General features: G+C 45.6%; 2 protein-coding genes across 8 annotated transcripts in view; both read right to left on the bottom strand.

The window, feature by feature from the left end:
- On the bottom strand, nt 1-1346 carry LOC106149710 (translation initiation factor IF-2-like; the record flags this gene model as incomplete). Its single annotated transcript, XM_013519484.1, is given in 3 exon segments — nt 1-430; nt 488-789; nt 972-1346. Coding segments are annotated over 3 exon segments (1107 nt in total), but the record flags the coding sequence as incomplete, so codon positions are not given.
- Socs2 (suppressor of cytokine signaling 2) overlaps nt 1-15784 on the bottom strand; it is a 273894-nt gene extending 258110 nt beyond the window's left edge. Inside the window, exon 1 of one of the 7 annotated variants that reach the window (XM_013518343.1) lies at nt 15766-15784. The gene's annotated coding sequence lies outside the window, so the exon portion shown is untranslated. Of the gene's footprint in view, nt 1-267; nt 288-708; nt 924-971; nt 1078-3774; nt 3794-9322; nt 9344-15765 lie in introns of those variants that run through there. The other 6 variants (XM_013518338.1, XM_013518347.1, XM_013518330.1 and 3 more) reach the window with 6 other exon arrangements.
- Nucleotides 15785-27645: the final 11861 nt, after the last annotated feature.

Below are 27645 nucleotides of genomic sequence, written 5' to 3'. Positions count from 1 at the left end.
CGCCCGGCGGCTGCGGAGCCGCTTTCCAGGAACTTTCCAGGAATCCGCCTCACGTGACCGCAGCCCCCGCGACCGCTTTAAAGAGGCTCGGGCGCGACCGCGAATGCGCAGGCCTCGGGGACCGGGCTGGGAGCGCGCGGGGCCGGCGGCCGCAGGGTGCACGCTCGGGGCTCCGCCCTCCGTGACCCCACACCGCGGGGTGCTGGGGTGGCGGGAGAAGTTGCCGGCCACCGCCGACCCGTCTGGCGGCTGGCGCTCGCTCCTAACCGTGTCGCCTGAGTACCCGGGTCCGCAGACTGCAGCCGTCCTCACCCCTCCCCCGGGATGGGGGTGTCCCCCTTCCCACCCCTCCGTGCCTCCTCCGCGCGACCCTCCAGCGACACGCGGGGTGCAGGAGAGGGCCGAGGTCCGCGGGAACCGAGCCCTCCGGCTATCGGCCGTCACGGCACACTGATGGGCGAGGGCAGGCCGCCGCCCGGCTCAGTGCCCGCGCGGGGACCCCAGGAGGTGGCAGCGACCCCCGGCCGGGGTCCCGGGAGGCTGCGCCCGAGCCGAGAAAGGCGCCTCCTTAAGGCGGGCGGGCACCTCAGTCCCCTCCCCCTGGCCTCGGCTCGCCGCCCGGCAGCCCTGCCCCGCTCCTCCTTTGCCCCTGCGCGGCACTCCGCGGTCGGCTGCCCGCCCGCGCCAGCCCGCGCCCGCCCGGCTCACCTGCGCCCCTGCCCCGGAGGCGCCTACCTTAGCGCGGCGCGGGGAGAGCGCTCGAGGCCGTGATTCCCTGCCGCAAGGGCGCTGGAGGACCCGGAATTGGGAAGGATCCCCGCACCTCTTGCCTTCCCGGGACCTTCACCTCTCACCCTATAGGAAGCCACCTGGCCTTAGTGGAAATTCATCTTCCTAGCTGCACACCCGCCCCCGAAATGTGGCCTACTTTAAGTGTGACCTATTTAAAAAAAAAAAAAATTAACACTCACAGGAAAACAGGATCCAAAATTTTGATAACCATTTTTCTTTGAATTACTCGATTGCATCACTGCCCAAGAGCTTGAAAGGTCAATGGCCGTTTTTAGTCGAAGCGGAGGCTCTGGGGAAGTTGGGCGAGGAGGGGGAGAGGGTGTGGGGAGGCGCGGTTCGCAAAGCTTGGCTGGTGCCCCCCCTGCCGGCTCTGCGAGGAAGCCTACGCAGGCTCCCAGCCTGGCTAGAGCTGGCGACCAATGTTTTTCCCAGTAATTTTCCTGCTTCTGATAGGCACGTGAGTCCCAGAAAGGGTGTTTTCCCGCTAACAAAGGGCTTTGTCTCCGATGGAGTCGTGTCCTTCTCATTCGAATGCCTTCCCAGCTCCGTTCCATGACCTCCCAGAGATCAGTGGATGGTGCTATTACACCTAACCTGGGAAGCTTCTAGATATGTTTGACTTTCCAGAGAAGTTCGCAAAGGTCAAGGCCCGTTGTGATGGTGTGATAAGCAGGACAGGCAAAAGAAATACCAGTTGGTAAATCACAAACACCACCCCTGGCCTAGTCATGGAATTCTGAGAAGCAGTGGCATCCAGAGCACCCAGTGAACCAATCTGTAGGTTGGCAATCTTTAACCAAAAGCATGTGGTGGAGATTCAAAAGGCAGGGTCTACAACTAGCAGGAACCTACGCACACCTCGGTGTACATTCTAGAAGGATATCCCGGCTGCTAACACTTGCAGGCCTCTTCCGCTTTCCTAGCGTATAAAATTACAATGTTCGTGCTCCACTACAAAAAGCAATGCAATATCTGTTTGCCTTTGTGAGAGAATTTGAATCTCTTTTCCCAATACATTACAGCATATGCCTGATTTATTCTTACAACAATCTTTTGATGATAGAAGAAATACTTCTTTTATATGTAAGCAAATTTGAGCCGAAGTACATTAAGTCGTTATTTCTGTTCTTCTAGACAGACTGTTCTTTGGAAAACAGTAGAGGGTTTGGTATGAGCAAAGGTGACATTTTAGGTGACATAGAAGCCTGGAGGCTTTGAAATAGGTCAGTCAAATCATTGAGCGCCTTTCCAACTAACAAGATCTGAGTGTTCTCACAGATTATTTGCCGTATTTAATATAGTCCAGGGATAAAGACTTGAAGGGAAAGTGGAATCCTTCCTGCTTTGTTTTAAAATACTTACAGTCAAGAAATTTGTACATTTCAGTAAGTGCCCAAAATTCTAAAATAAACACTAAGGCCTTGCTTCTTTTTTTTTTTTTTTTCCTGGTACCAGGAATCGAACTCACGACCTTGTAGTTGCCAGGCAGGTACTGTGCCGCTGAGCTAAATCTCTAGCCCCCAAAGCTTTGCTTCTTATAAAATACACACACACACACACACACACACACACACGCACACACACACACACACAAATCTACTTAGAAATAACTTTGGGAGCATCACAGCAGTAAGTTCAGTAAATTCTGCCTTTTTTTCAATTGGTTTTTCCAATTATTGTTGGGAAGATTTTTATTACAAGTTCTCCTAAACCAGTAACTTCTTTGTTTTCCTTTCATTGTAAAAATCCATACTTAAAAGCAACAAATTTGTCTGACACCACCACTGGGCAATTCTTTGTCAACATAATATTCTTAACCCAAGGTCTGCAATGATTTCAGTTCTGCCACAGCCATCCAAAATTTCCCCTGCCATAGGCTCATTGTCTTGTGCTATGCATAGGTAAATTGTATTGTGGTCCACTGATAGCTACTGAATGGACAGAAAGGGCAGCGGCATAATATGAAATGAATAAATAAGTAGACAATCTCTGTTTTAGTCTGGTTCAATAATGTACCCTATAAGGCACATATGTTCAGACATGGGGCATTTGTGAAAGTGAGTGGATCTTGGGGGGTACTAACCTCGTCAATGGATTGATTTATTGCTGGTAGCTGAAGGGACTATTAGGAGGTAGGTTCAGCCAAAGGAAGTAGGTGAGTGCGGGGTGTGCTGTTGAAGGGTATATCTTTCCTCGTACCTTTCCCCTGTTCAGTTTCCCGGCTGCCATGAGGTGAGCTGATCTCCTCTGCAGTGCCCTTCTACCATGATGCTGCTTCTGCCTTGGAACTGGCTGACCATGGACTGAAACATCTGAAACGATCAGCCAAAATAAACCCTTCCTCCTCTGAGTTGTGTATATCAGGCATTTGGTCACAATGATGAAAAGCTGACCAATACACTCACTGTAGCAAGTGGGAAATCAGACGATAGTTACACGCCAACATCTCCCACAAACACCACCACAAAATAGTAAAATACAAACTACTCAAGAAGAAATGAGCAATCTTACAGCGCTATTTCTATTAAAGAAAAAATGCTCCAGGTGTGGGAGACGTTATTGGTAAATTTGACTGAATCTTTAATAAAGAAATAATACCTACCCTACATAATCTTTTCCAACATAAAGTAGGATCACTTAATAACTCCTATTAGGAGACCAGCATTATCTGAAGACCGAAGAGAAACGAGACAAAACTACAGACCAATATCACTCATGAACATAGCTATGAAATATAAGCCAGCTGAGTGCAGAAATATATGAAAAGGATCATATATAAGGATTTCCTTGAATGTAGTCCAGGAAAGGAAGATTGATTCAGCATTCAAAATCCATCAGTAAACCCCATTATTTCAACAGACTAAAACAGCAAAATAATATAATCATGTCAGTACATGCAAAAAAAAAAAAAGCATTTACAAAATCAACATCCATCTATCATGAAAAAAGGCAGGGGTTGGGGTGATTAGTGTGCATGCTTACTTGTGCAAGACCTGGGGTTCAACCTCTGGTGCTGAAAAAAAAAAGACAAGAAAAATGAGAAGGAGGAGGAAACAGAAGGGGAGGAGAAGGCAAAAAGCAAACTAAAAATAAAAGAAAAAGTCCTCAATTTGATAAATCCTATCTATAAAAAGAACCTAATGGTAGCATCATTTTAATGGCAAAAAATTAGATACTTCCCCCATATTTTTTTTTTGAGACAGGGTCTTGCTATGTCATTCAAGCTAACCTTGAACTCACTATGTAGCCCAGGCTGGCCTTGAATTTGTGGTGATCCTCCTGTCTCAGCCTCCTGAATGTTGGGATTACAGGTGTGTACTACCATATCCAGTTCCCTCTATAAATTTGTAACCAAGCAAGAATGTCCATGTTTGCTACTTCTTCTCATCAGTGTATTAGAGGTCCTAGACATTGCAATAAGACAAGAAAAAATTGATTACATAAAGGAAGAAGTAAAATTTTCTTGAATTGCAAATAACATAATCTTTTACACACAAATTTCTCAGGAATAAAAAATACAAATAGCCCCTAGAGTAAATACATGATTTTTGCCAGGTTTCAAGATACTAGGTTAATATAAAAACAATTTTATATGTACTAACAATAAATAATTGGAAATTGAAATGTTAAAAATGCCATTTATAATGACAACATGAAGTACTTGTATATAGAATATGTAAAGAACTTTTATAGCTGAATAATAAGAATATTTAAAAATCTAGTTTTAAAAAGTGATCACAATGTTTGATTGATACTTTCATCAAAGAGTGTATGAAATGTAAGTGAGGCCATTAAAATATGCTAACTTGAACTTAGGAAAATGTAAACTGAAACATGACATGATACCATTGTATACCCACCAGAATATCTAAAATTAGAGTAATATTAGCAAATTATTTGCAAGCTTGTGGAACAACTAAAACTCTTTTACATTACAAGTGCAAATGCAAAATGATGAAGTTGCTTGAAAATAGTTTGACAGTTTCTTATAAAGTTAAATATACACTTAATCTTATGAACCCAGTGATAGTATTGCTGGGTATTTATGCCACAGAAATGAATTCATATGGCCACAGAAAGACCTGTATATGAGTATTCATAAATTTTCATAATAGCTAAATGCTGAAAACAGTCCACATGGACTTCAACAGGACAAGCAAATTGCACTATATCTGGACCACCAAATAGCAGTAATAAAAAAAGAACAAACCACTGACACATGCAACAATATTGTACCAGTCGCAGAAGCAATGTGAGAAGTATTATAAACCAGACATATAAAAAGATGCTTGCTATATGATTCTATTATATGACATTCTGGAAAACAGATGAGATATCCCCAGGAGATGAAGGTTATAAAGGACACCAGGGCATATGGAGAGTTGATAAAAACATTCCATATCTTGATTAAGGCAACAGTTTCATGACAATCGACAATCAACCAAACTCATTGGTCTATGCACTGAACAGGGCTAAATTTCATTTTAAGCAAACCATTCCCTAATAAACCTGACTGTGGGGAGTGGCTAAAGCTGGAGGTTGATCACACGTGTGAGGCAAACCACAAAAACAAGCTGTTCCTGCTCAGAGATCCAGATCCGAAGATCTGAGATCCGGAAGTGCTCAGGCAAGCCATACAAAGTTGTTAGGCAGAGGGGTTGAAATTGACATCAAACTCCTGAGAGTATCAATAAAGGGGCTATGGTGGTTGAGCAGTTCCTTTTCCTTCCATTAGGAGAGAGGACGCCAACTGACCTCAGCTTTCTGTCTCTTATCTTTATTTCTCCATCCTCTCCCTGTCCTTCCCTCTGGGAACTTTGAGAGCTATGCAGGACGCAGAACCTGACTACTGAAAAAGCAAAACTAGAAAAGAACTGCCTTTGAGAGAGACAAAGAATGGGCCAGAATCTTATATTATGCAGGCTAAGAAGATGGTGTACGTGAAGGGCTTCATAAATGAGTAACCGTCCTTGTCTCAAACCATATTTTAACGTCTATGTAGTGTTCATCCTGGGAAGACAAGCAAAGGAAGTAATCCACTAGCAGACCTAAACCCACCTTTCAACCTCAGTTCAGGTTATTCAAGAAAGAAGAGTGCAGGTTTGATTAAATTACAGCTGGGAAGGGATGCTGACATACCTTTTATACATACCTTTTATAAAAACAGGTTCAGATCTAGCACTGCTCAGTTCTCTAAAGAGGCTAAAGTTATGTTACAGACACCTGTTAGCTTGCAGTAGGTCTATAGGTGGATAGAAACACAGGTTGAGCAAGATACTGTATAAACTGGACAGTTTTGCCCCAGGAGAAGACATGACCGGACTTACATGTTGAAAAATCACTCCAGCTGTCAGGGTGTGGAAAATGAAGTTGATCCGGACAAAATTAACTGGAGGTTCGCGGTCACTGAGAAAACCCCTGTCAGGTGACCGAGCCCAGTGGAGAGCGATCAGGGGTTACAGAGGCAGCCAACGCGAAGGGCCAGGCCACTGAGTGAATGTGCGGGAGGGCTGAGGGACAAGGTGGCAGTGGGGATTGTGCAGAGGTTCCTGACTTGCTGGAGGATGGTACTGCACCTGCAGAACCTGAGAAGAAAGGCAAGGTGGCCTGAGGGTGTCCTCTGCTCACCTGTGTGCATCTGAGTGTTTCATCTCGGCTTTTTCCCAAGCCCTTGTCAGCCTCAGCCCCTTCTCTAGTCTCACCTAAAAGTAGGGATGAAAGAGTAGAGGGTCTGCGTGCCCATCTCTCTCACTCAACTGGGACCTCTCAGACGCAGGACCTGTGTTTGGTCCATCTTCAAAGCCAGTCCAAACTCCATACCATGGCCTACCAGGTCCGCGTGACTCCCCCATGTCCCCTCTCCCTGCTTCTGCACTGAGCCACTCTATCTCTTGTGCAGTGCACAATGCTAGTCCTTCTGCCTGCAATGTTCTCTCTCCCTGAAGTCCCGTACCTGGAAAGGACTTAGTCATTTCTTGGTCTCCGCGAAACCATTGTTTTAAGAAACCTTCAGATAAACCCCAGGCCTGTCAGGGGGCCACTCCAGAATATTCCCACAGCACCTCTGCTTCCAGGCAGGCTAGTACCTACCATCGGATTGTGATTGTCCATTTTCCCCACCACCCCGTAAGTTTCAGTAGAGGAAAGGTTATATCTGTCTTATTTACTCTGGTAGCAGTAGTAATAATAACGTCTCAGTCCCTGCAGGCTGCTGTAACAAAAATTCCTTATACTGGATCTTTCAGAAACAACAGAAACTGATTGGTCACCATTCAAGAGTGTTGGAAATTCAAGGTCGAAGTATTAGCAGATTCTGCGTCTTGGGGGGGCTTGCTGTCTGCTTCAAAGATGATGCCTTGTAGCTGTGTCCTCACAAGGCAGTAGGGCAAACAAGCTCCCTTGGACCTATTATAAGGCACTGACCCCATATATACGAGGGCTCTGCCCCCATGACCATCTCTTCTACATCTCTCCTCCCAGTATTATCATTGGAAATTAGACTTCAACGTATGAATTGGGAGAAGCCGAGGACACAAACATAAAGATCATAGCAAAGAATAATAGTTTAGAGAATTGCAATGCTGGCTATTTTTATTAAGTATTTAATATATGCCAGGCATCCTTCTACATGTTTTGATGTATTAACCCATTTAGATTTCACGGCAACCCTTCCGAGTGGGTGCAGCTATGATCACATTTCTCAGATCAAAACACTGAAACGTCAAAAGGCAAATAACTTGCTGGAGGTCAACATTCTCAGAGGACTGTTGATAAACAACACATTGATCGCGTACTCCCTAGTTCCTAGTATGGGGCTTGTCAGAATAGATGTTTGCTCAGCAAATGTTTGCAGGATTGATCTGAGGTTGTACCTGGGCTGGCAGCTCTGCTGGCAAAGAAGAGCGGGCAGGTGATGCAAATGCTTATAAACATGGGCACACAGTGGGCACACTCACTAGGTGTGTGGGATCACCATGCAGGGAACACTGCAGACAGAGGTTCCTGCTTCTCAGGACAGCTTTAGGGAGCCATTTTATTTCTGCTGGACAAAGTCTATCTAGACACAATCCTACAATCTCTCACTGACCTCCCTCTCGCACCCAGGCTCAGCTGGCCGTCCTCCCAGGAAGGAGGGATATCACTCCACATATCATCCCTACCTTGCCCTAGAGAGGCTCTCACTCATAGTCACCCCATGTGACTTGAGGACTTTCTTGGCTAGCTCCTAAGGCAAGGACAAGCCTCTGAGTGATAGAGGCACCCCGCAAGGGACCATTGGTCCTGCATATCAGCCGTCCAGGCAAAGGTCCTCCAAGCATGTCCCAGCACCAAGGGCATGGTAAGGGAGTGGTTCTCAACTCGGCATGCACATAGCAATGCTGTGGAGTACTCTAAGCCCCAGTGTCTAGAAGGTGCCCAGATTAATTGGAGTTGCTGAGGGTGAGACCCAGACATCAACGTGTTTTAAGATGATTCCATGGGGAAACCCAGCGCAAGGAACTCAGGCTTGGCCTCTCCATGTGAGACAGGCCAGGGCCAGGGCTTTGAACAGCAGCCTGAGAGAGAACAAGCTGGCAGCCGCAACTTTGGGGGGCCAGAAGAGGAAGGTAAATCAGGCAGCCAACTAAGTGGGCATCACTGAAGTCCTTTAGATAAGAAGCTGGATTCGTGTGGACAAAGTGGGATGACAGGTATGTACCAGCTCCCACGACTTTATCCTCTAACACCTGGAGCTTCCTGCGCTTCACAGATTAGATGCTGCACTTGCAGGACAATGTGGCGTGCACTGGTCTCTACCTGCACCCTCTTCACCCTCAGACTCTCCCTCCAGTGCCAGTTTTGAGGATCTGGGTTTAAACTTGCTAAGGCCAGTGGTGGCATCCTTGTGCACCTCCTCTCGATTTGACTGCCGGCCAGAACCAGCTTTGACCTGAGCTGTCGCTCTCTACCACCTCCCTTCCCCAGCCCTTCTCTGGTCCTTCTCTGAACTCATGGGCAAAGCACAGAGGGAATACAAATGAGGAAGAACAGATGGAGTCAGACACGATAGCCCGAGCAAAGGTGGAGATGCGATGCCAATACCTACTAGCATTGTTGCTAAAATTTATTATCTTGTTATTTGTTCTCAGAACTGCGCCTGCATTATTCCGGTGTCCTTCCAGCCAAGCCCTCGGGGAAGGTAGTATGACCACCATTTTAAGAGAAGGAGAGGAAAGTCTCAAAACTCAGAAACCAGTATTCCAGAGCATGGCGCTGTGGCGTACTGTGAACTAAATGCCTTTAGGAGGTCTCAGAAGCAGCCTCAGAAACAGTCTCTCTCTGCTCGTCTGCTCTCCTGTTTCCTGTTCCCCTCTCTTCACCAAGGCAAGCTTCCCCCCAAAAAAACCCCAGAATTCTTCTTCCCCATTGTGGGATATAGACAGTAGAATCTCTTTCCCCAAAGCCAACCATAAACCATAGAAATATACTCCAGTTCCCCCCTGCCTTTCTGTGGTGTAAGACTTGGCCATAAAGAAATGTTATGACTTACCTGGTCTGAGGGTAAATAATAAGATCCTTCTTCCAGAAAGATCCTGCTCTGTACCAGTTGGAAGGAATGCCACACAAGCCAAAAATAATCTGAACTGACAGACTGTACCGGATTTCCCTTCTTGGTGTATTCCCATTACTCTATACCTTCTTGTCCAATCACATTGCTCCCTGGTTGTCCACACAGAACTCTTTTGTCCAGTGTCATTGCTTCTTGGCTGCCTACACCATACCCTTTTGTCCAATCACATTGCTCCATGGTTGTCTCTTCTTCTTAAAAGTTAAAACATAAAACAGTTTTCCCTGGGTCTTTGGGTCTTTTTTTCCTGAAGGCCCCCATATGATATTTTTATGGTTGATACATTGTGTCAAACTGGGGAGTCTAGAGGTTTGGCTAAGTGACTCAGCAGGAAGCCAGGGTGCTTATTTTGTATACATCCTGAACCTGTGGAAGAGGAGGGCATGGAGATTATGTGAAAGCTACATGCGCCTTAGGTGGGGGTAGCCTATTTACAATGTAAGGGAAGGAAAGAGACTGCTTGCTGCTTGCCGCCATTCCTCCCTTTTGCTCTGGTTGTTTTTGCTGTGTTCTGCCACTATGAATGGTTGCCCTCTGCCATGTGCCACCTTGCCTTGGAGCCAGCCAAGTATGGACTGAAACCTCCACAAACTGTGAGCTAAATAAACCTTTCCTTCCTTCATTTTGGGCGTTGGGAGAAAAGTAACTAAGACACATATAAAACAATAATTAATTGGCAAGTGCAAGGTCCTGAGTTTGAGTCCCAGTACTAAAAAAAAAAAACTATAATTAAGTAAATTTGTTAGGCTTTGCTCTTATTAACCTGTCTTTTGTTATAAAAGTATTGGTCATGATCCTTTGAGTAAGAGAAGGAATTGCAGCTTTCACCCTCTTAGAAGCCACACAGAAGTGAATGCTTTTGGTCTTTTATTTTATATTTTATTTTACTTTGCAGTGCTGGGCATCAAACCCAGGGCCTCCATCAGGCTGCTAGAGCTCTACCACTGAGCTACATCCCCAGCCCCCTTTGAGTCTGTTTAAAAGAAAGGAGAGATGAAGTGATACTCAGAGTCACCAGGGAACTTGCTGGATATGTAAATATTCCCTGGTCAGGGTCAAATCCAGGGTATGTGACCAGGGTGGTCTCAGAGCTCTACTGCTGAAGTTTTGTTGTACTTTGGAATTAGTGTTCCTGAAGGAAATCTGGACACTGGAGCCAGTGTGGGCCTTGGAGCCTTGGATCACAAGTGAGATGCCTCTGCTGGCCTCCCTGGGGCCTTCCACACACCTGCTCCCCTCCCTGTCCCAACCACTGCCATCCTTCGCCAGTGAGGTGGTGGCAGCTGTGCTGATAGAGGAGGCTGTGTCTGCCATTGCTCTGTGTTTTGGGGGCCTGCGCACAAATACAGAGCAGGTCATACTGGACAAGCATCCCCAGTGCTCAGCCAGGGCCAGGGTGCACTGTCCCTTCCCAAGCTGGCAGCCCCGGCTCCATCAGGGGGCCGCCACTTGCTCTGCCCGATCCAGATACTGGTCATGTCCTGGCGTGCAGGTGTAATGCCCTGTGGGAGGGCTTGCCCATCTGCCGTGGATGGGGACACAAGGCTTGTGGGAAGGGGAGAGTGGCCCCCTCGAAGGGACCCTGCAGGTTCTTTTTGCACTGTGCCCAGCAAATTATGTTCCCTGCCTCTTGCTGGCATAATCCGACTGAAGCAGAAGTCTCAAGCACCTGAGTGATTCTGATGCAATCAAAAATTGAAACCACTATGTTATCAAGAAGCTAAGAAAGCTTGAAGGAGGTGATACAGGGTGGCCGCAAAGGGCAGCGGCTTGTGATGAGACAACTTAGGGCCTGGGTCTCACTCATTTGCTAGGTGACCATAAGCAAGTTATGTAACTCTCTGTATCCCAGTTAGAGACAATTCACCCTCAAAAGAATGTGGTGGGAGGCAAAATATGGCTAATGTTTAAATTTAAAAATAACTTATTGCAGTAGAAGACACATTGCCAAAAACATGGGATAAGTGGGATAAGTGTGCTTGCAGCAAGGGGGTATGTTTCAAGTATTTTTAGGAGGACCAAGCACAATATGCCTTTTATTGTAATAAAGATTTTAATTTAACCACTCACTGTAGTTTCTGATTAACTTTCATTGATTAAGCATTCATGGCAGTTTCTGTCAAATCAAAACACTATGGTATGTCCTCAGCCACATTATTCACTGGATTTGCCACCACATGACTTCTGGCTCCTTTTTCAAAGTCAGAACGACCAAGGTAAACATTTTGAATCCATTCAGGACATTGAGGCAGCCCTGACAGTACAAAACAGACACTCATGAAAGAGGACTTCCAGAGCTGCTTTAGAAAGTGACAAGAAATTGGGACGAGTGTGTTGAAGGCAGAGTGTTTTGAGGGGGATTCATGGCCATGTGTCTTTTACTTCAACAATTTTAAAAGCTTTATATATTCACCGTATTTTTCAATCACACCTCATAAAATTTCATTGTAAGTGTAATGATTTGTCCGTACACTGCACATGTGGCACAATATCTGACATATGGGAAACACTGAATAAATGCACGTTATTATTTTAGTGTCTTAGTTTTCTGAAAAGCAGCAAGATAGCAGTTTTTCCCCAAAACCAGGGCTTTATTTTTCCTTCTAGCCGCCCCCCTGATCCTCCTCCTCAGATCCTGTGAGTGATACTCTTAAATACACCATCAACTCCAATTCTACCCTAAACATACTTCCTTAGTGACATACTTTCCTGTGCATCGTGTCTTACTGGAGTCTCCAACCAGGAGTTTCCTGGGTGACTGCTCCAGGGATCTCATTCATTCATTCAATTAACTACTATTGGAAATATCTCTCCGCCTCTTGCTAATTTCAATGGATCAGTTCAGTGAATGTCCCTAGAACTGCCACCAACACTTTCGCATCTGGCTCTGAATGTTGGCCTGTAGTAGATGCTGCTCTGCCCTGCCTGGATGGTCTCTACCAGGTTGGTAGGGCCATCCCACAGCTGTTGACAGTGTTGGCTGCCATAGGCTCAGGCCTTCCTTCTCCAGAGTTGTCCTTGCCCCATGGGAGCTGCCTGGTCCAGCAAAGGTTACTCTATTCCCAGGGTAGCCCTCAGCTGGCTAGCTGATATGGGGTACAAGAGCCCATACCCCACAGCTGCTCCATGGCTGATCAACCCCAAAATGCCAGTCAACTTCAGCAGCCGCTGGAAGACACTGACCAACAAGTATTCTGAGAAGGACCTGCGCATGCTCATTGCCAATATGCCTTTAAATAAAACAGCTGACTTATGAGCCAGAGATGGAACGGGGAAGTGACACTATGATGACCTGGACAGCAAGCACGTTCAGAAAGTGAGGGAGATCTGACTGTTATAAATGACCACAAGTGAGCGAGGGAGAGCTGGGAAGAAGACAGGCTTCAGTGTGGGCACGAGGGTGAGAAGAAGGGACATGGTGGATCCTGTGGGTGGGGGGTGACAAGCTGCACCTAAGAGGAGCGTGTAGGCTGTGGTTTGCAGGCAGGAGCCCAAGCAGGTGCACTGAGGTCCAGGCAGGTGGCCTTGGAATGAAGGAAGAGGTGGCAAGGGCATGTGGCATTGACCTCTCTCTTGAATAGAAGTTTCTGGCCAGCCCAAGGCGTGTTATGTTAGCAGACAGATTCTGTCTCTTAACTTTGCTTCTCCCTTTTCTTAAAGTCATCCCAATAAAAGTGATTCCTGTTTGCGGCGGGCGGGGAGCTCATCCCCTTCCCTTAAGCTGGAACAGCCTCGTGCTATAGTGAGATGTTTCTGACACCACTTTCAACACCAAATGTGGAGTTTTCAAATTCAGAGGTTCCGATAGCTCACCCCCTTAGCTCAGTAATTCGCTAGAACTTCTCACAGAACTCAGGAAGGTGCCAACGTTACTATTATAAATGGACAAAACTATAACAATTTATAGATCTTAACGGGTTCTATTTTCAATTCTAGAATCAGGCAACATTTTATTCCATAATAGGATTACTTTGATGGGCTAATCAGAACGACTTGGTTTAATAGAGAAGAGCTAAGAAGAACAGAAACTAAGCACAAAATGTGGACTGGTCACTGCAAAGTTACTTCCCTTGTAAAGCATGGGACAGGGCAGTAGAACAATAGAAAAACAACTGATTGGTTAACATCGGGTTACTTTGGATCGCCTTTTTTTGTGAAGGATTAAGGCAGAGAAAGCTTTGTTATCATGCCGTTTGAAACTGGCCTGTTTGGGAAATTCAGTGCTATCATCTCTCTCCTGATTTCTCAGAAAGCCAGATAACAACTGATTTCCGTTTGGTGATGTTTAACTTTCGTGTGGTGCAGGAGCTTCATCCAAAAAACTGGCCTGTACAATTTTTACTTAATCCTACCACAGTTTGCTATAAAGGATCCAAATAAACAGCCAGCTAAGGAGGTGGGTAAGAAGGGTCCAAGTGCAAGAGGCCCTGTCCCTGTGGAGTTGGATGACCACCCTCTTGTTCACCAACTCCTAAGCTCTCCAAATGCCATGGGGCAGGGATCTGTGGTAGTTTCATTATGTAAGCATGATTGTTTCAATCGCTGGTCATTGTTTCACTCAGCTTGCTGTTACTGTGACAAAATGTCTGAGATAATCAACTCCTCATGGTTTTAGAGGTGCAGTCCATGGCTAGTTGGCTCCTTGTTTTGGGGCCTGTGGGGAAGCAAGGACATTATGGTGAAAGCATATGGCAGAAGACGTCTGTTCACCTCACAGCAGCCAAAAAGCAGAGAGAGAGAAGGGGTCAGGATCTCCATACCCTTTCCAAGGCCACACCCTCAATGACCTCACTTCCTCCCTCGGGGCTCCACCTCTTGGAAGGCAACTGTGCTCACCACTAACCATTAATATCACACTTGCTACACCTCTTTTCAGTGTATTTTATGCTTTTAAGGGACTTTTTTTAAAATGCCAAATGATATTTAAGAGTATTAGTACGTTTCTCAGTCATTCATTCCATCACTTTGAGACAGATTTCTTCTTTTTTTTATACTTTTCTGTTTTATGAAAAAAGTAAAACTAAATTGTATAGCAAAATAATAAGAGAATAACAACAGTCAATATGCTGTAAATTGTTATCTTCAAGGTAGTTATCTTCAAAGAATTACTCAGAGTACAGGACATAGGCAAAAAAATTTCTTTCTTACAAATAAGAAAGAAACATAATAGCACAAAATTTTCTTTTCAATGAACTAAGAGAAACTAGCAGCATAAATGAAGCAAATTAGCATATTGCCCACCTCTTAAGGTCCCACCCCTTCCCAACAGTGCAGAGGCTGACGACCTGCCATTCATGGCCTTTGGTGGACATTTAAGATCCAAACCCTAACAGTTGTGGGACACAGTCTACAGCCCCTCTTTCCCTGTAGAAGTCAGGCAGCAGGACTGAAAGTCTGAACTCTCTCATTCTGTGGAGTTTTTGGTGGCCTGGTTCATCCTGAAGCTATCTAGGTGACATTTTATTAGCATACAAGTGACAGCAACCCCCTGGGTTTCAGTACTCTATGCCACGATCAGGGACAAATGTCCAGTACATTCATCTGTGGATCCAGGATACCCTCCCCATATTGAAAACTGCAGACGCTCAATTCCTTATTTAAAATGGCATTCATCCAGGCACAGTGGTGCATGCCTGTAATCCCAGCACTTGAGAGGCTGAGGCAGGAGGATAGCTTCTAGTTTGAGGCCAGCCTAGGCTACATAGTGAGTTCAAGGCCAACCTGCGCTACACAGCAAGACCCTGTCTCAAAAAAAACAAGAAGAAAAGAAAGGGGCACAGTGCTGGCATACAATCTACACACATTCTCTGTTGGGAGCCACGGGAGCTAGTTATTGGTCAAGCAGTCAAGCTACCTCAGTGTTGAAAAACGCATCCTGCCCGAAAATTATAGTCGTTAGTCGCTAGGCAACATTGTCTCTCAGGGTACTACTTTGCAAGTGTATAAAATAAACACCCCTACTGTTGAAGTCAGTCCTCTTGCTCATCAGGCAAGAGGTAACTCCACCTGACTCTAGCTATCGTCTCTTGTTTTTATTTTCCATACCCTCTCACTGTTTTCTCCCGGGGACCACAGAGAGACCACCGACTCCCGCAATTCTGCATATAATTTAAGTCATCTCTGGATTACCTCCAATACCTACAACAATGTAAATGCTATGTAAATGCTTGTCACACTTTGTTTAAGGAAAATGACAAGAAAAAAATCTGTACCTGGTCAGTGCAGATGTGACTTTTGCATTTGAGTATTTTCAACATAGTTGGTTGAAGCAGCAGATGTGGAATTTGCAGGTGCAAAGCCCCAGTCTCTTTGCCCAGCTTCACCCTTGCCCTATTCTGCTTCACCGTTACACTTAAAATTTTTACCTGGATCTAGGCACAGAGGCACACGCCTGTAATCCCAGCTACTTAGAGTCAGGAAGGTCAAAACTTGAAGGCCAGTCTGGGCAACTTATTGAGGCACTATCTCAAAATAAAGAAAGAAAACATTAGGGATGTCACTTAATGCAAAGAGCCTGAGTTCAATCTCCAGTACCACACACAAAAATATCTTTTACTTGAGAGCCATCCCTCTATAAGAGACCTGCACACAAGCCCTATCTCCAGCTCTGCCTCTGAGAGGCCCAACCCAAAGCACATCTGGAGCTTTCCCCACAGGGACTTGTGCGTCCTTTACGTTTCTCCTCCGAGTGTTTTTGAGATTTAATCCACAGCTAATTTACCTTTGCACAATGGCCTCACACATGTAATATTCTTATTAAATTCTATGGAATGAGTGACATTTTGAAATCATTTTCACAACAAGGCAAGGTTAAATCACTGACTTCCTTTCTCGAATTCCCACTGTGTCCCGTTTGCCCTCCAAGTCTGGCGCAGGGACAGGTCAGTTCTTTATTGGGAGAGCGAGAGCCTAGGACTTCCGAACCTAGGACCAGGTGCTACGGAACCACCGCAAGCGCCTGCTGATCCTGCCCGTTGCAGGCACGGAAGCTGGGCAGTGCCTCGAGTATTTCTGTTCTTTCCAACTTCTTGGCCTGATCAAGTTAAACACTCCCCAAGAGTAAATAAATGTGGCAAAGATAAAACAAATATGTTTTTCTAATTGGATTGGTTCACTCCTTGTGTGGGTTCACACGTGGGAGAGCCAGAATGTTTTGATTAAATCAGCGTTGCCATCAAATAATTCGCTTGTTTACGAACGGGCTGTTGGATTCTGTGTCATTATCTTCCAGAGTGAGAATTCTTGGTATTGTTGAAAGGACTGCTTTCAACAGGAAAATGGCAAGGTTTCTTAACTAATGTTCTCACCACGTTGCCATGTGCAGAAAACTAACTCAAAAGCAGCACAAGTACAGCCCTGCAGAATTGTGGAAGGGAGGAAATGAGAAGCAAGTGACTCTCTCCCTCTGACTCTCTCTCTCTCTCTCTCTCTCTCTCTCTCTCTGTCCCTTTTCAGAGTCCTGAAGTGTGTTTCTGATAACAAACTTTCTGCTGTCTTTTCTTTTCATGCTTTATGCATGGACCTCACCAGGTTGCTCTCATGGCTTGATTTCCTGATTGAAAGAAACAGGGTGTTGCTTCCTGTGGCCCCCTCAGTATGGGGATCTTGGTTCTTCCTAATTTAAAAGGTCTCACTGATCACATGGGAGGCCCCTGATCCACCACAGTGGCTGATAGCTATAATGGCCCGCAGCGAGGGTGATCCCATACTAGTAATGAGGCAGAGCACTATTCTAGTACTTTACATGCATTAATTTATGAACCCCCCAAAAAAATTTATGAACCCTTGTCATAATTCTATGAGGTGTAGGTACCATTAACAGGCCCATTTTACACATTGAATAAACAGGATTCAGAGGTGGTTTGTTTTGTTTTGTTTTGTTTTATTTTTTGCAGTACTAGAGATTGAACCCACAGCCTTTGCGCTGAGCCATATCCCTAGCCCTTTTTTTATTTTTCATTTTGAGACAGTGTGTCACCAAGTTGCTAACTTGCCCAGGCTGGGCTCGAACATGGTTCCTCCTGCCTCACCTCCCAGAGTGCTGGAATTAGAGGCATGCTCTGCCATACCCAGCAGGTTCAGGGATCTTTAGTAACTTGTCTAAGCATAGATGTTCTACATGGCACAGCTGGATTTTTGGAGCCCGTGGTCTGGCTAAGGGCTAGGATTATACTATAAAGCCAAGTGGGATGAGTCATAATAGCAACTGTTAACATGCATTACATCTTAAGCATATACTGCAATGCTCTGGGTTCTCTGTTTATACTGAGGTCCTTAACCTATCCCTCATCAAGACCCCATCAGATACTTATCATGCTCATCTAACTGAAACATAACAAGGTTAAATCACTTGTCCTGGGCTACCTAGCTGGCAAACAAAGGAACCAGGTTTCCATTCTGTGTGCAGTACTTTCAGTGGCTATACCCTTCACCTAGGCTTTTCAGCTCTTGCTAATGGGAGCCATGAGCCTCTGCCTTGTGAAACAGGTGCACACAATTATGAATGTCACCAAAGGTGTATTCATTCTTCCCTGGGCAAATACTCAGGGAGCCAGAGACAAGAGCCTTATCTAGTCTACGGTACACACCTGTTCTGTCCTGTTCTATTCATCTGCCTCTCCGGCATCTTCCTCTTCATCTTGGCAATTTCCTGATGGAAAGTGTTTTCATTTTCTGTAGTTACCATAACATCACCATAAACTTAGTGGCTTAAACCAACACATATTTGTTATCTTCCAGGTCAGGAGATGAGAGGTCTAAAATAGGCCTCACTGGTTAAAATCCAAGTGTCCCGTGGGCTGTGTTCTTTGGAGAGTCCTGGTGGAGACCTGTTCCTTTGCCCTTCCCAGCTGTGAGGGACCACGCCCATTCCTTGGTGGTGGCCCTTCCCCCATCTTGAAGGCCATGTCCCAAGTCCTCATTCCTTTCTCTCTGGCTGTTCCTCTTCTGCCTGCCTCCTCCACTCATTACACTGGGCCTGCCTGGATAATTTGGGATAACTGCCCCCATTTTAAGGCCAGCTGATGACAACCTTGATGCTCCTTCACATTATGTATCAGGGTTCACTAGAGGAACAGATTCAGAATAAAAATATGTATGTAAATGTGGTTATATGAAGGTTTACAAGGTAGACTTCTAATGGCTGCCTGTGGAGTCAGAGGTAGAAGAATCCAAAATGGCTGTCTGTGTACAGGAAAACCGGAAAAGCCAGTCAAAGGTGGCAGCCCTGGAACTCTCTGAAGAGCTCAGTGCCAGTTCATGCCAGGAAGCCAAAGGGTCTGTAATGGGATTCTGAAGAGTCTTCCCTGGAAGCTTGAATGAACTAGAGATGAATGTCTAAAGGCAATGGTGGAAACTGGAGCTCCCCAAAGAAGCAGAAGGGAAGACCTCTTTCCTCTTCCCCTTTTTATTCTGCCCAGACTACAAGCCTCTTGGTTGAAGCCCCCCACATCTGGGGTGGGATCTTCCCTCCTCAGTCTGTGGCCTACACGTCAGTCATCCACTGACCCACTCAGATGCTTTAGAAATCTCTAGGCGACTCTTACTCAAGTCAAGGTGACATATCACAGTTAACCGTCACCCCATACGACATCCACATAAATTCTAGGGACTAGGACTTAGACCTCTTTGAGGTGGCTGTGGGGACATTATTCTGGTCCCATAGGAAGCCTCCCTTTCTCACTCTCAGACTATAGGTTCAGGGTCAGAATGCCCAACTCAACAACTCTGGCTCAGAGGAAGGGCTTGGGAGTGCAACTAGAATTCTTAGGGAAGATGGGTTCTCTTCTGATGAGCAGGGCCAATCACAGCCCATGGCTCTGCAGGGGCAGGCGTGGGGCCTCTCCTTAGCTGATCAGAGTCTTTTCTGCGCCTCCTGCTAATTCCTGAGTACCCTCCAGGTTGTCAAGACAGTAGCTGCTGTGCCCACCTCCCCCAAACATGGGCGAGCATTCCTGAAAACTAGTCCTCTTCCTCCTGCTGCTTCTTCAGGAAGATATCGTGGGTACTTAAAAGTCTCTAACACACAGACAGCTAAGAACGACCTCCTTAATGATGTCCAAAAACACTCTTCTGGCGAGTTTGAGATCAGCAAGGAAATTAGAGTCTGGCTAGGAGTTTATATCTTCTGTAATGATGATAAAAGCCTTCTTTTTTTCATGTGTTAAAACACATTCTCTTCAAACTACAAGACTCAAAATAAATTAAGCCTCCTTGAGTGGCAAATTATGATACTGTCAAAGCAATCTGCTCATGCATGATGACCTAGATGAGAGATGACAAATGTCCAGGCTATTGCCACATTTTAATATATTTGCACTAGAAGCATGGCCTTGGGGACCCCCATTGTCACCAAGAAGGTTGGTTGAGGGACATCATGACACTGAGACAAGTCTAGGAGGACAGAGGCACACCTCCTACTGGGCATTTCTCACATGTCCCAGTCCCCTTTGGCACACGCTCCCATGGCTCCATGGTCTTCGTGGCCTAGCTAGCAAACTGAGAATGACAGCTAGCTCCTGCCAGGGACATCTCTGGGCTATGCAAACAAGTGGGGTCTTTTCTCCTCCTTCTTCCATGCACCAGGCCAGATGAGCAGAGGAAGTGTGGGCTGCTGGGAGCTGCAGACATCATCCAGGTGGGCACCACACTCAATAGGCAGGTGGAGGCAGAGCAAAGAAACAGGTGTTTCAGTTCCTCCTGAAGAAGGGAACTGAAGTCCAACACAAAGACACACACCTTGAATTTTCTGGGACTTTCCTCTCTAGTGGCAGTGTAGGAAGAGGTGGTGATTAAATGCATGATTCCAGATCAGTCTCCACCTGGGTTAGCATCCTAGCTCATCTGCTTCCAAGCTGTGTGACCTTGAGTGAATTATATAACCTCTCTGAACCTCTGTTCCCACAATTGGAATGTGAATAATATTAACAATCTGATTCATATGGTCACTGGGAGTTTTGCTTGAATTAAAACAATAAAGTGCTTTTCACAGAAGCTAGCATATTGTAGTTTTAATTTAATAACTGGAATATTACACTATGTGGACTCTGAGGTTCTCTGCACATTAGGAATAGAACCTTGAGAAGAATGCACCAAAACAGATTCAATTTTTAATTTTCATTAAAAAGCTTCATACCAAGTTTATTTAGTACTTGTGTCTTAATTTGAGCATCAGGATTATTCAACACAATTTAGTATTAATTTTGAGTTTTTTTCTATTCTCTCTCATCATTATTTCTCACCCTCAAAATTTAAAAACCACAGCAGAATATCTGTTTCCTAGGATCCACATGAAGGGTACCTCCTTGGTCAATTGCTATTATGTGAATGCTGCTTAATAAATGACCCTGAAACCTCAGGGGCTTACCAAAAGCATTTCTTCTTCCTCCTCCCAGGTCTATGACAAAGTCGGGGGCATCTCTGCTTTGGGCTCCAGACTGAGATTTGGTCCACCTCAAATTTTTCTCATGTTGCTTGGCAGCAAATACCCAGAACATCTTTTTTCACAGTAGGAGCTAAGCCTGACCATAAGAGCAGGTTTAAAGTCCCTGCTTACAGTTACTGACGGTCCAGTCCAGGGCCAAAGAAAGTCTTATAGCCAAGTCCGGTGCCAGTGGGTGGGGAAATATACTCTTTTCTCTTCAGCACAACATAGTGTGAGCAACTAGGCAGAGATGTTTATATTCCATGAAGAGAAGAATTCCAACAATCCAATTAAGTCACAGATGTCCTCCATTTTAGTGTTCTTCTCTTTGATGGTGTTAGTTGGGGTGTGGTTTGTCCCTGTGTGTTGGAAGGTTGGTTCTCGGTGTGATTGTGTTGACCTGGTGGGTCCTTTGGGAGGGAGGCATAGTGCATGTCCTTAGGCCAACTGTGGACAGGCTCTTGAAAGGGATTAAGGCAGTTCCCATGAGACCATGGTTAGTTCTTTCCAGAGGGTTTCTATATCACTCAGGTTTCACTAGAGGAATAGATTTAATATAAAAATTTATATGATTATATATAGAGATTTACAAAGTAGGCTTGCCTACCAATGACTGCCTATGGAATCAGAGGTGGAAGAGTGCAAAAGGGCCGTCTGCACACGGAAGAGCTTGAGGGGCCAGTCAAAAGTCAAAGTCCTGGCACTCACTGCAAAGTCCTGTGCAAGTTTCTATCAGGAAGACAGAGGGTCTGTGCTAGAAGCCTGAAGATTGACGTCCAAAGGCAATGCTGAAGACTGGAACTCTTCCAAATGAGAAGTGAGACTTCCTTCCCCTTTCCCTTTTTATTCCTTCCAACCTACAAGCCTATTGGTTGCCACCACCCACACACAGGGTGGGGCTCCCTTCTTCAGTAAATCCATCGCTGGACACTCCCAGAGCTGTGCTAAATCAATCAGTCGGGCTTTCTAATTCAAGTTGCCACCACAGTTAACTATCACAGTTCCTATAAAAGCGTAAGCCTGGCCTCATCTAGTCTCTCTATACCCCCACCCCACTTTGGCAATGTAATTGCTTGCTGCCACATGTGCACCCCCCCATTGCTGTCCACCACTAACGTAGTCAACAATCATAAGCCCCAGTGCTGAGCTCATGCCTAAGCTATGCTCTGGAAGCTCCAGGACTATGTGCTACAAAAATCTCTTTTTCTTCTTGAGTAGCCTGCCTCTGGTGTTTCATTACATCAATGAAAATCTGTCTGACATGCATGGGAAACACAAAGCTAATGTATATAAAACCATTTGAAGGATTTTTGAAAAAAATTTCCAAGAAAGTTATTAAGACTGGTAAAATTTTGTTCCACCTTCTAGGTACAGGGCCAGCTTCAAAGGTGTGACTTATTCAGAAGCACAGGGGTCTGCACTAAAACAGGTCTTGCTTGGTTTAACTTGCTCCAGTGACCATCTCAAAGGTAATTTCTGGCCTGGTGTGGCGGTGCACAGCTGGACTCCCAGCACTGGGGAGGGTGAGCCAGGAGGATTGCCACAAGTTTGAAGCTAGATTGAAGAAAGTTTGAAGCTAGATTGAAGCATGCCATGAGTTTGAAACCAGATTGAACTATATAGTGAGACCTTTTGCTAGAAGAAAAAAAATTTCAAACTAAAAATCCTGTACTTTCATTTTGCACTGGCCCCTGTAAATTAAGTAACCAGTGCTGACTACACTTGCTGTATTTATAGTCCAGAGGGTGAGAATTAATGCTGGGAATAACATCCCTGAGATCTGTGGGTTCCTGAATGACCCAGGATTCAACTACAATTGATTGTGATTTTATAAAAATCACATTTATAGTGCGATTCACTTACCCGACATGGTTTTTTGGTGCTGTAGATCTTAGGTCTGTAGGTCTTAGGGATAAAACAGTGAACCAAGTGCTGTCTATACAGAATTTACAACTTGTCACACCTGATGTATTTGCCCCGCCACTCGCAGGTGAGTTTCATGTGTCAGCTATTAACAGGACACCAGCCACTCGTGACACCATGCACCACAGGTAACATTCAGGGATCACATTTAAACCTCTGCAGCCACAGGAACTCGGAACTCCAACCATGCCCATCTCTTGCTCTCAAGAAAGCAAATCAGAATGTAAGTTAGAGTGACACTGTGCTGTCAAAGAACTAGCCTTGCTTTGTTTTATTTTGTTTTGTTTATTGAGACAGGGTCTCACTATGCAGCTCAGGCTGACCTTGAACTCACCATGTAGCCTTGGCTGGCCTCGAACTCAAACACTGCAAGTTCGAGGCCAGCCTACCTCAACCTCCTGAGTGCTGGGATTATGGGCATGTGCCACTGAGGCCAGCTGAAGAGCTAATGTTAAGCTCTCTCCATTCCATAAATACGATGGATCGTTTCCAAACTTTGTTCTTTCGGATATTATTTTAGCCTCTAACGGGAAGAAAAGGTCCATTTTTGAAAGATTTTCAACCATTAGGACTAAAGTCAAAGAGCAAACTGAGTTCCTGGTAAACATCTCCCAGGAGCTCTGCAAATATTGGTGGAAGAGCCACTTGGTGACAGTTCTGGACAGACACTGCATTCTTCCATCAGGGTGCACTTACTACTGTACCGCACAGAAGATGGAATGATGTCAAATGACTGATCTGCTTCAAATATCAAGACAGGCGCATTCTATGCGCAAGCAGCAGGGATTCTACACTGGAAACAAACTAGTTTTTTTCCTCTTTTGCTTGCTGTATAGAAATGCATGCCCTTACTCTCTCCACACCTGCCCAAACCCAGTCCTGCTGGAGTAAACGTGCTAAAAACATACACACACACACACACACACACACACACACACACAAATGCACGCACACATGCAAACTTCCCTGAGACAGATGGGACCACAGTCTAGCTCCATAAAACTTGTTCTAGTAGTCCTCCAACATTAGCCTGCAGGGCTTGGTAAAATCCAAATGGCGGGGACCCACCCCAGAGTTTCTGATTCAGCACATCTTGGGCAGGTCCCCAAGGTTGCTTCTCTCTGGTAAGTTGCAACGTGGCTGCTGCTCTGGCATGGGCCCCAGCCTTTGAGAATCACTGCTCTAAGACGTTGCTTTGGGTCTGGAAAGACCAAATGAGCAGCAGCATCCCTCATAGAGAGAATGTCCCCAAAGAAACCTTGATTCACTTTGGCTTCTGAGCACCCTGTCACTTTCCTCAATTCCTACTCATCCCTCACCTCCTCTCAGTCAGCCTCCTGGCCTGCACTCCAGCCTGAACACACTCACTGAAGTTAAAAGTTACACACTAGCTTGGAAATGTAGCAGACAGTGGACATCATCACTTGAGTATCTCAGCAGCCATGGGTCACGACTCGTTGGGTTCTTGCTGTACCCCGGGAAGGAATGGCAGCAAGAATGAGGAAAAGTTAGACAAGAGCTGGGTCAGGTGGAGGCTGCCTCTTTACCTGATGGGCAAGAGGACCTGAACAACAGTAGGGGCATTTATTTATACTCTTGCAAAGTTAGTATCACGGGAGGCAAGACTGCCTAGCAACTAACGACTGAATTGTCCAGGCAAGATGCTTTTCTCGACTGAGGTAGCTTGACTGCTCGAGGCACCCTGGCTCTGTCCTGCCCTCACACATATGGCCAATTTCCAGCTCCAGCCACTCCCAACAGCCACGTCATACCTTAGCATTTCTAAATTGAAGTCCCCATTTTTCACAATCTTTATGTGGTCTTTGGGCTTGACCTTTGTATGCTCCCTATGGTATTTCCCTTATTTGTGGGAATTGCCTCTCCTTATTCAGTGTAGACCAGATATGATTTCCAATCACAGCATGCTATACCACTGCCTACAGGGGTGGGCCTGAACCCCAGCACTGATACTCAAGGTACCCCAGCTTCTAGGTCACAAAGATTAGCCTAGTGACAAAGACCTCCACCAAGCCAATCAGCCCTTCTCTTGGATTTTCTATAACTCTAAGACACTGAACCTAAAACTCCATGGAGAAGAAGCACAATTATTTTCTGTGTCACCAAGAAATAATACTGCCAATTTATAACATCCAAAAAGTAGATACCACTATTAAAAGATGTTCCCAATATCAGGACTGTTAAGGTTGAGTGCGAGGGGGTAAACTTTGTACAGTGAGATGTGAAATAGGGTTGCCAGGAGAGAGAGGCTCTTCTGAAGTCAGCAGGCTGGAAAGGTGTAGATGTGAGGTGGAGTAACAGCCACCTTCTCTCTACCTCATGGGGGAAGCAAGTCACAAGGGGGGGGGCATGTGGAGCTGAAAACAGAGAAATAAGAGTGTGAACCAGGTCAGCTTCTATCTTTAAGTCTTTTGATCCTTATGTCACTGTCACTTACAACCACAGGAGTCCTGAGGGTTCGGGTCCCTTCCCCAGATAAGCATCTCCAATATGTCCTAAAATAAACAACTTAACTACCCGGCAACTTACCCAGATCATCCTTGATCCATTTCTCTTCTTCAGCGCTTCCACATTTAACTAATGAAAAGAGCTATTTCCCCCAGCTTCCTCAATAGCCTCTAATTCTTCCATTTCTCTCCTTCTACACTTTCATCACTCTAATCCTGACCGTCACCCTTTTCCAGACCCCTGGGACGGCCTCCTAACACGCTGATGGCTCCACTGTTCACCCACAACTCATGCTGCACCCGGCAATCAAAGCACCCTTTCTAGCCCACACGAAAACAGGCAACATTCCTGCCGAAACCCTTTAGTTTCTTCCTGCTGCCCCAGGCCTGCTTCCCAACTTCCTCTTGCTGTGCTGAATATTTTTTGGCTCTAGACTTATTTATCCCCGCCTGGAGTATTCTGCCTAATGTGCTTCTGATTAACAGCAAATCCCACCATAAATGTCACTTCTTCTAAGAGCTAGTCCTCCCTCCCCACACCAGATTGAGTTTTGTGCTCTCACTACTTTCCCAGTTTTTCATGGCATCTTTGTTATTATCCTTCTAAGAAATCTGTCATTCGCTACAGCCTTTTATATTTAGGGGCACAATGAACTATTTTTTTCACTCCAGTCTTTAACAAATCCTATGCCTGAGATATCAGGAAGAGATGAATAGCTTTACTTTGGGGGTGTGGGGTGAGCTAAATATCCGGGCTACAGAGGGAACTCTACTCAGCAGTCCCTGCCATGGACTGGTACAGCACACGGCAAAGTGGGCTCTTGGCGACTGTGAGCTTCCCAGGGCTACATAGCAAAGCACCACACACTGGGTGGTTTACACAACAGACGTGTACGTTCTCATGGTCATGGGGGCTGGAAATGTGAGATCAAGCTGTCATAGGCTGGTTTCCCCTGAGGCCTCTCTCCCTGTCTCGTGCATGGCTGGGTTTTTCCTGTGTTCCTAATCTCTTCTTACAAATTGTATTGCATTAGGGGCTATCCCATGACCTCCTTAACTTTAATCACTTCTTTACAGACCCAGCCTCCAAGGATAGTCCCATTCTGAGCAACTGGGAATGAGGACCTCAACAAATGACTTTTGAAGGGGACACAGTCCAACCTTTAACAGCAGTAAGTGGGTTAACTCGTAAGGACTCCATGTGTCTCCACTCTGAAAGAGCCAGTGCTCCCAGCCATCACCTCTGGGGAAATGTGGGGTCAGATGATCAACAACACTGATTCACTGCAGTGGGCTACCTCGTGCACTACCCACCCAGAGATGTATCCACATCCTGACCCCAGGAACCTGTGACTGAGACTGAATTTGGAAAAAGAGTCTTTGCGGATATAATCCAGTTAAAGGTCATCTCAAGATGAGATCATGATGGTTTAGGGTGAGCCCTAAATCCAGTGACAAGGAGAAAGAGGAGAGGAGAGGAAGGGAGGACAGGAGAGGACAGGAGAGGAGAGGAGGGCTAGGCTACAGAGATGGAGGCAGAGGCTGGGGTGCTGTCTCTGTATGCCAAGGGCTGCACCAACAGCACAAGCTAGGAAAGGGGCAGGGGACAGAGAGATTCTCCCTCAGAACCTGCACATGCAGCAAATCCCGCTGATAACTTGATTTTGAATCTTTGGGCTTTAGAGCTGTGAGAGAGGGAGAGAAAGAAGTTCTGAGGTTTTGAGGCGTCCCATTTGTGGTGATTCTTTATGACAGCCACAGCAAACCAACACCTCTAGTTTTCACTGCCGTGGGAGAAGCCCTGCTTCAGAGATAAAGTGGGCGGTTTCAAAGTTTCCATGACAAGTCTGGTTGCTTGAAAAATAGTCACCAGCCTATCTAACAGTTACTGTTTGGGCACAGATGACCGACCAAGTATCCCCAAAGTAGAAGCATCTCTCTTACACCACCCTGCTTATTTACTACCTTGAGGCTGTGGGGCATCCTCTTTCTGGTGGATAGAACAGACTGTCTTTGTGTTAAAAATTAGGAAATTTTAAAAGTTTCACAGAATAGCTCCTTCCCCAAAAAGCTTAAAATTTGCTTCATAATATCCGGTGACAAGTACAGATAGCAAACTTCCTCACGAGCTTTGGTAACCCCAGTGACGTCACAGAACCCCCGTCATTGTGGGAAACTGTTCTTCTAGGTAGCTGTGATGGCATCACTCACTTGGAAGGGGAAAAACGGAAAAATAGAAAAAAACAAGAAATTCTGCCTTCAGCTGTTAGCTAATAAATGAAGGAGGAACTGGTTTTCAAAGTCCCTTGAACTAAGCAGATTTCTCCACTACTTGGCTTTATTAATTTGATAATGTTATCTGCATGATCTCATTGTAGTACAAATCGTTAGTTAGAAAGGTTTCTTACTCCCAGCAAAAGTAAGGAATATAGACC

The sequence above is a fragment of the Chinchilla lanigera genome, unplaced genomic scaffold (genome assembly GCF_000276665.1).
Source record: "Chinchilla lanigera isolate Chin_1 unplaced genomic scaffold, ChiLan1.0 scaffold00004, whole genome shotgun sequence".
In the NCBI taxonomy this organism is placed as follows: domain Eukaryota; kingdom Metazoa; phylum Chordata; class Mammalia; order Rodentia; family Chinchillidae; genus Chinchilla; species Chinchilla lanigera.
The sequence above is the reverse complement of the archived record's forward strand: the minus strand, read 5'-3'. Positions and strand labels throughout refer to the sequence as shown.